The sequence below is a fragment of the Lontra canadensis genome, unplaced genomic scaffold, assembly GCF_010015895.1.
Source record: "Lontra canadensis isolate GAN:19392208 unplaced genomic scaffold, GSC_riverotter_1.0 scaffold21, whole genome shotgun sequence".
NCBI lineage: Eukaryota > Metazoa > Chordata > Mammalia > Carnivora > Mustelidae > Lontra > Lontra canadensis.
Genome location: NW_022631015.1, coordinates 10,346,792 through 10,360,194, shown reverse-complemented (window position 1 = coordinate 10,360,194; position 13,403 = coordinate 10,346,792). Strand labels below are relative to the sequence as shown.

The 13,403-nt window shown below is 45.3% G+C and overlaps 1 protein-coding gene across 2 annotated transcripts; it reads right to left on the bottom strand.

Annotated features, from left to right (window-relative positions):
• Positions 1-210: 210 nt before the first annotated feature.
• Positions 211-7,887, bottom strand: LOC116869931 (transmembrane protein 14C). 2 transcript variants are annotated; one of them, XM_032861557.1, is made up of 6 exons: positions 7,832-7,887; positions 6,755-6,821; positions 6,362-6,438; positions 5,443-5,544; positions 1,618-1,705; positions 211-723 (listed from the first exon to the last, which is right to left on the bottom strand). In XM_032861557.1, the coding sequence occupies exons 2-6, from the start codon at positions 6,775-6,777 to the stop codon at positions 669-671; spliced, it is 345 nt and encodes a 114-aa protein (XP_032717448.1). In that variant the 5' UTR covers positions 6,778-6,821; positions 7,832-7,887; the 3' UTR covers positions 211-668. The 2 variants fall into 2 exon arrangements, with proteins under 2 accessions (XP_032717448.1, XP_032717449.1); XM_032861558.1 differs by lacking the exon at positions 7,832-7,887 and having other exon boundaries at positions 6,755-6,836.
• Positions 7,888-13,403: the final 5,516 nt, after the last annotated feature.

Sequence of the window (13,403 nt, the reverse complement as noted above, 5' to 3'; positions counted from 1 at the left end):
ATCTTAGAAATCCTCACTAAGGGATCAGTTCTAAAACAAGCAGCAATGCAATGTATTATCAAATCATAACTAACTTTCCTTGGTCCTTATTCAAAATAGGTAATTACGAAATAAAATATTAACAGAACACTTTCACATTCCTATAGTTTCCTGTTATTCAGATCTCATTCTACATCTAGACAGCTTTTTCAACGAAGACACCATAGAAAGTATTACTTACAGTAAACTTTATTTTCATTGATATTTCATTTGACATAATTCCAAAGTAGGTCTGTGCTCTAGGATGAGCCAAAGAACAAAAATCCTAAAGCTCTTGAGACTTTTTTCATACTGTTCTGAGTAGGGCACAGGGTTTCAAGGCCCCCAATGTTGATACCTAACATTTTACCCCTTGAGACTTTACCCACAGATACATAAAGAAGAGATAACACCACGTACAAGAATCAATCTGTACGAGAATATATAAGAAGCTCTTGGGTTACATACCACGACCTCTTTAAGGTTGTAATGATAATGACTGATTTCTTCTGGAAAGTTCAATATTATTTTTGTTCTGTTTCATTAAGTAAAATGTCAGAGTATGTTAAAATGCTGCACTTGTTTCTCTTAATACACTAAAAATAGTGGAAGTTTTAAAATTCTTCATGAGTCCAAGCGGGACCTGGCTACTACTGATGGGGTCTATTCAAAAAACTAACTCCAAGTTTGGCGACCATCAGCAAACTGTTCAAAAGAAACACATAAACAAAAAACATCAGGTAAAGGACAGAACAGGCATTTGACTATTTTTTCAAGAACTAAAACTGCAGGTCCTTCAAAACCACATGAGATGCCAAGGCAGAGCAGGCACAGGTCAACCTCCAATCCTGGAAGTACCAAAGGAGTAACATGCCAAGGGGCAGTCTTGCACCCCACTTGCCTTAAAACAGTACATGTGAATCAAGAGCTCCTCATCTAACAGCCAATAATTCAAAGAGATGAGCAAACTGAAGCCTGGGAAGACCAAGGTCTCTCCAGGATCACAGAGCTGGATCATGGTACACTTCCAGTCTCCCAGTTCACCGCTCTTGACCTTGGTCTACACGGACTATAAAGCATTATGCTTGAAAGCATCATAACTATTATCAAGGTCAGGTAAGGGATCTTCTTCCAGATATTTAAAAATTCTGTTCTCAGAGTACCTGTATTATACTTAAGGAATATGGTTTTTTTTTTTAAATAATCTGGTTTGAGACAATAGGATTTAATCAAAATTCCATTGGAGGAAAATTTTTAATAATAACGGATGCCCACGCGACTCAGAAATATGGAACTCATGCTGAAAGTCCCAGAAAGAGCTGCGGTCATGTCTTTGCATGAAGCTCCTTCCACTGTAGGCAGGAGCCAGGACAGACCAAAACACATTATGTGAGGGCAAATTCATGAACGCACTTACTTCGTTCTGGCATTAAATCAACTACTGTTTCTGCAGCCTTCCCTATTTGTGTGTAAATTATATCACTTCAATTGATATCCAGCATCAGGCACAGCAGTAGTAAGTCTCTGAATGCACAAAATCTTGAGGGGCATGAAACTAAACTCCATACTGGTGAAGAACAGCAAAAGAAAAGAAAATACCTGGCGCCGGCAATTAAGCCCGCAGGCATAAATTTTCCAGAGTGGTAGAATCTCATTCCCATAATGCCAGCTAAGGTTCCAGATGTAGCTGATGGGAAAGAGAAAAGAATCAAAGATCATTACATCTTATATGCGGGAGAACGGAAGTCCCACCCATCTCTAAAGGGCCAGACTCCATCTCATACTATCATCTCCTTCCCCATGGTCACCCACGCTCTATGGGGCTAAGAACAAATACTGGAATGTAAGGCCCTCACAGGCTAAGCCAAACAGCCTTCTTGGCCTTACCTCCTACCACTCTTCAGCCACAGTTTTCTCCAAATTTGCCACAGATCTTTTTTTCCTATCCTTGCTGATGTATTTATACTGCATGCTCCTCTTTTCAACATCTGTTAAAACACCTATATATATGCCATGCACTGCACTAGGGGCTGGAGGACAAAACTATCACCAAAAAAGGTATTTTTTTTTAAAGATTTTATTTATTTGACAGAGATCACAAGTAGGCAGAGAGAGAGAGGAGGAAGCAGGCTCCCTGCGGCACCCAGGCGCCCCTATCAAAAAAGGTATTTAAACAGGGGTGTCTGGGTGGCTCAGGTCATGATCCTAGAGTCCTGGGATGGAGCCCCACATTGGGTTCCCTGCTCAGCAGGAGTCTGCTTCTCCCTCTGTCTCTCACCCTGCTCATGCTCTATCAAATAAATAAATAAAATCTTAAAAAAAAAAGGTCTCTAAACAGTGGGTCCAGCCTATACGGAAAGATCAGGAAAGGACTTGCCGAGGAAGTAAAGATCAAGCGAAGATCTAAAAAGTAGGAGCGAATGAACTAAAGGGGGAAGAAAGCACATTCCATGCAGAGGGAATAATACACCCAGGGCCTTGTGGTGAGAGGGAACTGAAGCTAAAATATGGCTAGCGAGGAAGAGGGGCCAGACCACAGAGCCTTGACTGTGAAGACTGTGGTCTTCATCCTCAGAGAAATGAGAAGTCATTTAAAGATATCAAGCAGAGGGATACATGAGCAGAAGAGAACTGTAAAAACAAAATTCTGGCTGTTCCATGGGAACTGCAGCGAAATCAGGGCATGTAGGGATACCAATTAAGACACTTCCTCAGGAATGCAGGCAAAATACAGAGATTACTGGGATGGGGACTGTGGCCATGGAGACAGAGGAGACAATTCAGGATATGTGCTGGAGGTGGTGTCAACAGGACATCCTGGTGAATGAGACCGAAATGATGGAAGGCAGGAGAGCAAGACCCAAAAGGATGGAGAACACCAGAAGACCAATTGTTATGTGAGGACAAGAGGTCAGGTTTGGGTAGATGCCTTGAGACAACTAACAAAATATTTCAAGCATGTAACTGTATACCTAAGAGTAAAGCTTAGAGGAGAAACCCATTTGTGAATCAATGACCTGTTTCAATAGTAATTTAAGGCCTGAGCTCCAATGAGCCAAGCAAGATGGTATAAAGAATATAAAAAGAGCCAGGTCTTGGGGCACCAGGGTGGCTCAGTCAGTTAAGCAGTCAACTCTTGATACTGACTCAGGTCATGATCTCAGGGTCCTGAGACTGAGCACATCAGGCTCCGTGCTCAGTGGGGAGTCCACTTGGGATTCTCTCCCTCTCCTTCTGCCCCTCCCCCTGCTCACTTGAGCTTTCTAATAAATAAACAGGTCTTAAGAAAAAAAAAAAAAGAGCCAGGTCTTAAGAACTTCAACATTTAATAGCCAAAAAGGAAGATGGGTTAACAAAAGAGAACAAGTAAATAAAAAGGAAAACAGGAGAGTGGAAAATGTATTGGTCTATTATGCTAAGAAAGCTAACACGCCACTAGAATGAGGATTAAAAAACGTACACTGCAAGGGCGCGTGCGTGGTTTAGTCAGTTAAGCATCCAATTTGATTTCAACTCAGGTCCTCATCTCAGGGTCCTGGGATTAAGCCCCACGAGGGGCTCCTCCATGCTCAGCGGGGAGTCTGCCCAAGATTCTGTCTCCCTCTGCCCCTCCCCTGTCTTGTGCATGCACGCGCCCACTTTCTCTCTCTCTCTCTCTCTCTCAAATAGACATCTTAAAAAAAAAAAAAAAAAACTGGATTCTGAAAAATTCAGGTCACTGGCACAATCAGGGAAAACTATTTCCATGGACAAAGGAGACAAAAACATGAAACTGAGTGGGTCGAGAATGTGAAAGGGGAAGAAGTAAAAACAAGCAGTATAACACACTGTTTAAGAGAAGTTTGTAAAGGGGAAGAAGGGCATCAACTGGAGAAGGAAGTGGGGTCACAAAAGGTCCTTTTTTCTTCACTGGGTGAGAGAGGACACACATGAACATAGGCAGGAGGGAGCCATCTGCATGGTGGAATCAAGTAAGAGATGGCATTTGTGGCAGAATAACACTCCAGAAGGTCAGGGAGAAGAGACCCAAAGGCTGGGTGGAGAGACTGGCCTTGGAGAGAAGAGAAACAGCACAGCAGAAGGTATGGTTACTGACAGCACGCTGGAGCCCCCATGTGATGACTGCTGTTCTTTTTTAAGTAGGCAGTGCTGAGAGTGGAGAAGTGGAATCAGAAATGGGGAAAAAAGTGAGCCACATGGATGGCCCAGTCGTTTAAGCGTCTGCCTTCAGCTTAGGTCATGATCCCAGGGTCCTAGGATCGAGTCCTACAACTGGCTCCTTTATCAGCAGGGGGCCTGCTTCTCCCTCTGCCTGCTCTACCTGCCATTCCCCCTGCTTGTGCGCTTGCTTGCTCTCTGATAGGTAGATAGATAGGTAGATAGATAAATTCTTTGGGCGCCTGGGTGGCTCTGTTGGTTAAGTGACTGCCTTTGGCCCAGGTCACAATCCTGGAGTCCCAGGATCGAGTCCCACATCGGGCTCCCTGCTTGACAGGGTGTCTGCTTCTCCCGCTGACCTCCCTCCTCTCATTCTCTCTCAAATAAATAAAATCTTAAGGAAAAAAAAAAAAGAAAGAAATGGGAAAAAAGAAGTCTGAAAGTCTTTCAGGAACTTGAGTGAGGGAGCTGTGAGGCAGACCGAGAGCTGGGCACCACCCCCTTTTGCAGCACACCCCACATCGGCCATTGCTGACCTCTACTGCCCAGCCCATGGCAACTCGTGCAAACCACTCTATTAACATGCTTGTTCTCCCCACTATACTTTTAAAGGCCAGAACTATAAATTTCCCAACTCTGCGGGTTTGTGGAGACCGTGAGATGCCCACAGTTCTAGCGCAGAGCCTGATACATGGGTGCAGCTCAATAAAATAAAAATGCACCCAAAGCCACCCTGGTAAGTAGTAATCTTCCCTTTCCAGCACTCCTCACTCTCTGTGCAGCTCACAGGGCACTTTGGCAGCCCCGCAGACGGTTTTGTGTCAGTCAAGGTAAAGGCTCCTTGAAGGCAAGGCCTCTGCCATACGTTTAGCTCAGTGCTAAAGGGCTAATATTTTCAAATGTGAAAAATTAATATTGATGCAAACCTAAGCCTGACATGTGATCCTCTGCAAATGCTCAAGCACAGTCTTCAGTGGGCCATAATGATTAAGAGACATATACTTGCCTTGCATAGCTTTATTATTAGTTTCATTGGTTAAACCTAAATTCATGAGGCATGAAAACCTTTCCGTATTCTGTACTTAGAAAACAAACAGAAACCAGCACAACTCCTCCCACCGCCAATTTTAAAACTTCCCTAGAACTTGGCAGAAGTAGTAAAACTGTCTTCATGTGAAGAACCTGCCAAATTCCACCAAACCAGAGCCTCTTGGTAGAGGACTCTGGATACATAATTGTACAAGGGAGACAGTGACACTGACATACCTAGGAACACCCAAATGTTCCTCGGATCCTGAGATAGCTGATAAGCACCCAGGCCTGCTAAGCTACCAAAAAGCAACCCAGCAGCCAGTGACGGGACACTACCTGTAAGAAAGCAAACAGAGTCCTGCATTATAATGTCAGCCACTCATTTCATTAACAGAATGCACAAGATTTCCTTTACCTTTCCCCGCAAAAAAATTTTTTTTCTCAACACAGTTCATAACCGAGGAGCTCTCAGGCAGGAAAACGTTTGGGGGAGTTTGCTATTTTACAGAAAAGGCAGGGTAACAGCACACTAATCCTCTTTTTAACTAGACAGATACTTCCATCTGGGGTGAAAAGAAGGGCTCCTAACCAGGCCTGACTAACCTGTCAAGGGCTGGAACTGTCTGTAGTTAGAATTCAGGCAAATCCCCAAAGGAGAGGGAAAGAAGGGCAGTGAGTTTTAAAAAAAAAAAAAAACTGGAAAATAAGTATTCTGGGGCGGGGTGTGTTGGGGTGGAGATGCAGGCTAGAATTGAGGAAGAAACAGCACATTTACTGATAGACCTATGTCTAAAGGGGAGACTTCAAAAAAATGAGCAAGGAAAGAAAAGAGGTTTTTTCCTACTCAGCACAGAGATGACATTCTGGGGTCAAGGCTGATGTGTGGTAGTCAATGATAATAACAACCTACTACCACCCCTGCCCAGCAGCTTTAGATAAAGAACCCAAGGACAAGTGAGTAGACAAGAAGCCTGACTTAGGTCAACCAGATAATGGAAAAGGAGTGCAAGAGCAGCTATACTGATAAGAAGCCCGCCCTCAAGCTAGTGGGCTTAAAGCAAACTTGACTCAAACAAGATCGCACTTCGGGGACTCACTCTTTACCAGCAACAATGTGAAAATCTTAGGAGGTTTAAGCGGCTACAAATCATACCTGCTTTTGCATAGCCAATGATGCCACCAGAAGCAACCAGGGCTGCATAGCCAAAGCCAATCCAATGTAAAGGCACTCTGAAAATGAAAGCGTAAGAAATCAGTGCCAATTGTGGCTTAAAATATAATAAAAAAAAAATTACAGGACGGGATTAAAACATCATTCCAGAACAGTGATAGGACTGTACAAATGAACATAAATCCCAGAGGTCAGATGACTTGCTGTAGTCGGTGACAGAGGTGGAACTCAAACCCAGGTCCCTGGCCTACATGTCCACCCTCCCACATACCCTGTGCTCGCCAGCAGCCTATTCTTACGGTCCTTTCCAGATAAGGAAGCTAGCTCTGGTTTTGAGAAGTCGCTGGCTATTCCTCTCCCATTCAGTGTACTTACAGTGGGCCAGAGTCCTTTTGCATTGTTCTCTTTCACTCTGACCAGACAGAGTACACCAGGCCAGCACCTGCGGAGGCGGGGACTGGATCAGAGATGGTTAACTGCGGGGCTCTCTAGCAGTCAGAAGGAAATGGACCCAAGTTCCAGCTCCACCCCTCAGGAGCTAAGAAGTAGCAGTCAAGCTACCAAGCTCTCTTAGCCTCAGCTTCCCTCACTGTACAGAAGGGTAAGAATGGTAGAAATTTCCCAGGGCTCCTGTGAGCATTAAACAGGGTAATAGGAAAAGTGCTCAGCACGTAGTAAAATGCCGAGCAGATACCAACCGTTTTGGTAATAACCTCCATTCTAATAACACACGCCTACAGGAAATGGAACGCAATTCACTGACCAGCTCTGTACAGATGAGTTTACCTTCTCCTCAGCTAACCAGCTTATTACTAAATCAGAAACTAAGTATCCCCTGTGTCCTTAATCGAGCCATTTTAATTGCCCCTTTCTGCCCTTGCCCAAAGAATTCAATTATTGCAACACTCAACATGTGCTAAACTTTTAGATGGCTATTTACTCTTGCATCCACATCACAGCTCGTTCGACTGAGCTCGGCGAGGGGGTAAAAGACTGGAAAGCCCAAGTCCTAGCTAACGTGGGACATTTCGCTCTTGGCGAAGCAGGGTATAACTCCTTTAAAGAAATGCATTTGGTATCCAATGAGTTTTAAAGCTTGGAAGCAATTCAAACCTGTTTTGTTTTAAATTTTTAATTGTGGGGCAAGGGAATGCCAGTGATTAATTCCAAGTAGCGCCAAGTTACTGAGACTCTCAAGGAGCTGGAGCAGTAAAATCCACAGGAAGCTAGTCATCACCACGCTACATCGGTAAGCATTTGTCTCAAGAGCACAGGGATTCTGCAAGGTTCACAGTTTTTAAGGAAAGCACAGAATGCGCGACTAGAAAGGCAACTATGACGCAGCCTAACGCTCCTGCCTGGGTCTGAGGGACGAAGAGTGGGCGGGAGCAAAGCCTCTCCTGTAATCCCCCAAAGTCAGAAAGGTATAGAATAATAACAATTCCCAAGTACCGAACCGCTTTGCCGTAGGTCCACACCGGCCCTCTAAGGCGCACAAGCCGTGAGGCACAGCACTGGTCCCGCCGGAAGCGACGCCGCGCGCTCTGCGTCCCGGGGGCAGGGCGGAACGTGGGGCGGGGCGAAGCCCAGAGCCAGGGTAGAGGAGGGGTGGAGTCGCGCCGCGCGCAGGCGTCCCGGGAACCGGGGGCGCATGGGGCGGGGCTTGAGGGGAGGAGTCGAGGCGCGAGCACAGCGTCCCGGAGGCGGGGCGGGACCTGAGGCGGGGAGTTGCGCTACGCCCCCTGGGTCCCAGTGCCGCAGCTCCCACAGGGCAGCCGAACTTTGAAGCTCGCCTCTCCAAAAGCCTGCCTGAAACCCAGAATTTGAGTCGGATCTTGCAAGAGGCATCGCGAGTTGGGCCCGGCCTGAGGTGCGGGGCCACGGATACGAGAGAAGGGCACCTGAGGATGAACTCTGAAAGACCCTTTTAGTGGAGGGATTTGTGGTTTACCTGGTGTAAATCGGAGGCGTGCTCTAGCCAGATCGCGTTTTTTGCCTACAGTGTAAGTACTTTCTTGCAGCAGAGGTGGTGACCGCAAACCAGGGTGTTTACTTGAGCAGTATCTTAGAGGAGGAGAGAGGATGAGTTAAATATAATTTCCCACTACCTCTGTATGCCCTAGTGTCCACAAAACGTAATCTCCGTTCCGCTACAGATCTGCTTCTCTTCCTCGCGTTTCCTGCAGGACCACTAACTCGACTGCTGTTCAGCAAAATTTGGGTGTTTATCCTTGATAAGTCTCTCTTTCTGCTTAATCTCCTACAAGAATCAATGTAGATCAATCTTATAAATACAATCTTGAGTGAAAGAAGGAAACTGCAGCTCATACATACTCCCCAAAACTTTCCAGTTACAGCAGTTCCTGCCTTTGAGATACCAAAACTGAAGCCTGTGTTTACCGTAAATTAGTTACGGTAATAAATACCAGGGAAATCAGATAAGGACTAAGAAGACCTTGAGTAATTCCGGTATTCAGACCCTCACTGAGTTACTGGAAGATGCTGAACAACCAACAATGGGACTTAACTTAAAACTAGCTCAGAATGGATTTGGGGATGCCTTCCTCCCTAATTAGGTGTAAACTTAAACCTTAGTTTTAGCCGCTGTGATCTTACTCCTGTCCTTTAGACTTAAAGAAATTGAACCACAGAGAAAATTAAGTTACCTACAATCCTCATCCTGGTTGGAGCTGCTATTTTGAAGTAAGATCTTTCGAAATCTACACCCTTAACTTCACATTACGTTGCCTCTGTGTCATTCCTCAACCAAAACTCAGTGGCCCCCTTTCTCATGCAGTGGCCTGTGAAGTCCTACACATCTACCTCCCTGCCCTCCGCTCACTTTCATCCCGACTTTGCTCATGCTTCAGCCTCCCTGTCCCCACTTCTGAGCATTTGCACCTGTTGCTTCAGCCCCCCAGCACTTCCCAGATAATCTCCCAGGTCACCACCTGGTCTCCTTTATGTCTTTATTCAGCTGTCACTTCCTCAGTGAGGCCTTCCTGGATCATCTGGTTTAAAATGGGTGGTTCATTTGGTGAAGCGTCTACTTTGGCTCAGGTTGTGATCTCAGGGTGCTGGGATCAAGACCTGCATCCAGCTCCCTGCTCAGTGGGGAGCCTGCTTGTCCCTCTTCCTCTGCCTCCTGCTTGTGCTCTCTTGCAAATAAATAAATCTTCAAAAATAAACTAAAATAAAATTGCAACGCATATGCAATTCTCAGCGTATTTTCCTCCATGGCACTTACCTCCATATTTAGTGCTGTATAACTTACTAATTATAAAATCATCTCCCCACCCTAGTATGTAAGTTCCTAGAGAATGAGGGTGTTTATGCAGCACTTAGAATAGTGCTTGGCACACACAGTGGATGCTCAGTAAGCATGTGTTGAATGAATGAGCAGATGTGGAATAAAAGGAGAGGCTGGTGTGCAGAAAGCAGAATGAAGACAATATGCAGAGAGAGAAGGAGACAAGAGGGAGAGATTGCCCTGATCACACCCTGTCCCTTTCTGAGCTCTGGTTCTCTTCCTACCCTAGCTTCTGTCAGACGCACCTGTGTCTGTTATAAATCCATCCCCATGCCCTCTGTTGAAGTTTGGAATAAACAGAGTTGCTTTTTGTTTCTTGCAGTTAAATATCTCTTTTAGCTGAGATAGCACCCTGTTTCTTCTGCCAGAAATACCTTTTTATCCTTGTCTAAAAACTCAATCTCATTTTTAAAAATTTATTTGACAGAGATCACAGGTAGGCAGAGAGGCAGGCAGAGAAAGAGGGGGGAAGCAGGCTCCCTGCTGAGCAGAGAGACTGATGCAGGACTCGATCCCAGGACCCTGAGATCATGACCTGAGCCGAAGGCAGAGGCTTTAACCCACTGAGCCACCCAGGCACCCCCTCAATCTCATTTTTTATTAAAAAGTCATCAGTCAAGCTGCCCCTGGCTATCCCAGGCCGTTACATGTGTTCTGTGAAAGGGGGGTGTATGCAAAAGGACCACCAAAGGTCAAAGAAGTCATAAGACCCGAGAGAAAGGCTGACAAGTCTAGCTTGGCAAGTAATGGCTTATTAGGGAGACAGATGTTTCTTTGGCTGCCACGGTGCAGTACAAGTAGATTTGCACGTGTCTCCTGTCTCCACGGCAGATCAAGGATGCTATGCCCTGAGGGTATACTTAAGGATGTGGTTAAACAAAAGGAAAGAATGGGGGGACCTGTGCTCAAGAAGGTTTCAGGTCACAAAACAGTCATCCTGGCAGATTTGTCCAAGATAGAATTTGTCTGGTTCATGAAACATGAAACATTTACCAAAACTTTTGTCCTTCGGGTGGGGATCACACTTTTCCTTCCTAAGGTAGTGCCTGGCACATGGTGAACACAATACAGGCTACCGAATAAACAAAGGAGGGGGGAGGTCTAGGTCTGACACAGTCTAAATTGGGAAAAAGTGAATTTGTGATGAGAATCTGCTCACACACAAGTCAAAGTAGACAATTCAACATTTAGATGGTGAAGACTATATGCAGACTATACATTTCTACATGGAAAAAAGAAACAATGAAAATGAATTCCCCCAAATAAATTACAGTTTGTTGTCTGCTTTTTTTTTTTAAGATTATTTATTTATTTATTTGATAGACAGAGATTACAAGTAGTCAGAGAGGCAGGCAGAGAGAGAGGAGGAAGCAGGCTCCCCGCTGAGCAGAGAGACTGATGCGGGGCTCGATTCCAGGACCCTGAGACCATGACCTGAGCCGAAGGCAGAGGCTTTAACCCACTGAGCCACCAGGCGCCCCAAGAAATTATAGTTGTATATGACCTGTTGTCAATGTAATGGCTTCCAAGGATACTACCAGGTAAGTTCTGCCAGAGGTCACTGAGCAGAGAGGCTCACAGACTAACCTAAAATGCTTGAATCACATGGTTTATTAAATCAATTTTAAAAACTTGAGGAGGAGAGAGGTGGTTCAAGATGGCGCCATGGGAAGACCCTGCATTCACTTTACCCCATGGACATACTGAATCTACACCTACATGCACAGAATTACTTCTGAAGAACTAATGTTGATTGAATAGCTTCTGCACAATGAATAGAGGGCCCACAGAGAGAAGGGCAGAAGAGACAGAGACATGGTAACAATGAGACCGCACCACCAAAGCAACAACCTGCAGCAGGGAGTGGTATCACTGAGGAACCCACATGTGGATTTCCTCATCCCCGGAGCATGGCAAAAACCCCGTAGTTCGGGCGCCTGGGAGGCTCAGTGGGTTAAAGCCTCTGCCTTCCGCTCAGGTCATGATCCCAGGGTCCCAGGATTGAGCCCCACATCAGACTCCCAACTGTGTGGGGAGCCTGCTTCTCCCACTCCCTCTGCCCTTCTTCCCTCCAAACACTTATATTCGCACTCTCTTCCACACACTTTCTCAAATGAAATCTTAAAAAAAAAAAAAAAAAAAAAGAACCAACAGTTTAAAGGCAACTAAACTATTAAGTAAAGGAAATCCATTTATTAACCCTAGAATGTCTACCAAATGGTGGGAGAACTACTGGAATTCTCTGCGGTAGGAGATGCCAGTGAGAGCCTTGGTTTATGTTCCCCCTCCACCTGGATAGCATGGCAGGGAGCAGGGTCCAGGTGCTCTAGCCCACCTGCTTGGGTTGCTCCAGTGAGCCCTGGGCTCCTAACACACCAACTCCAGCTGTCCACCAATGTGGCCCTAGCACAGGGTGTTCTGGGACCCAACAGGCCTGCACCTGACTTCAGCATTTCACCAGGAACGTCCCAATACCTCGTGCACTGGGACACTCCCAACCAGCACCCATTCCATCTCAGCCATCCCACATCTGATAAAGAATTGCTATCAAAAATACAAAGAACTCAATTAGTAAGAAAACAATTTTATTAAAAAAAAAAAAAAAAGCCAGATATTCAGACACCTTACCAAAGACATACAGATGGTACATAAGCATATGGAAAGATGCTCCACATATGTCCTCAGGGAAATGCAAAAGAAAATGAGATACCACTACACACGAAACTGGCCAAAATCCACAACACTGACAACACCTGATGCTGGGTGAGGATGTGGAGCAACAGGTACCCTCAGACATTGGTGGTAGGAATGAAACACGGCACAGCCATTTGGGAAGACAGTGTGGTAGCTTCTTACCAAAGTACACATACTCTTACCATAGAGCCCATCAATCATACTACTTAGTATTTACCCAAAGGAGTTGAAAACCTGTCCATCCAAAACCTTGGGCATGGATGCTTACCGCAACTGCCAAAATATGGAGGCCACCAAGATGTCCCCCAGTAGGTGAAGGGTAAACGGTGGTGCACACAGACAATGGAATACTACTGAGCACTAAGAAGAAACGACTCATCGAGCCATGAAGACAGAAGAAAATGCAGGTTACCAAGTGAAAGAAGCCAATCTGAAAAGGCTACAATACTCTGATTAACTACAGGACATTCTGGAAAAGGCGAAACTATGGAGGCAATGAAAAGATCAGTGATTATGAGAAGTCAGATGGGGGCGAGATGAACAGGCAGAACACAAGAGGTGTTTCAGGGCAGAGGAAGTAGTCTGTGGATCATATTAGTACGTCGTTATACATTTGTCCCCACAGTGTACACACCAAGAGTGATCCCTAAGGTAAATCATGAACTTTGGGTGGTTATGATACACCGACGTACGTTCATCCTTGATAAAACGTGTACCATTCTTAGGAACAATGCTGATCATGGGGGCGGCTGGGCATGTGTAGAGGCAGGGGGCATACAGGACATCTCTGCATTCCTCTTAATGTTGTTATAAACCTCAAAGTGTTCTAAAGAATCATTAAAGGAAAACGTAACAAAAAACCCAGAACCATATTCATCTTTGCTGGTAGGCCTGAAGTTAACGAAGAGGTGGACTGACGTGTCGGAACACAGAATTTGACTCATTGCCTAGATTTCCTTCCTGTGAAGGGAGGGGCAATTCAGTGTCCAAATGTCAGAGGTCTCATTTTGCCTGAGCAGG

Coding starts and splice junctions, on each gene's coding strand:
- LOC116869931 (XM_032861557.1), bottom strand. CDS start 6,777: ATGCAAAAGGACTCTGGCCCACT. Junction 1,706..5,442: donor GAACATTTGGGTGTTCCTAG/GTATGTCAGTGT, acceptor CTTTCCCATCAG/CTACATCTGGAACCTTAGCT. Junction 724..1,617: donor GGCTTAATTGCCGGCGCCAG/GTATTTTCTTTT, acceptor TCTTTTGAACAG/TTTGCTGATGGTCGCCAAAC.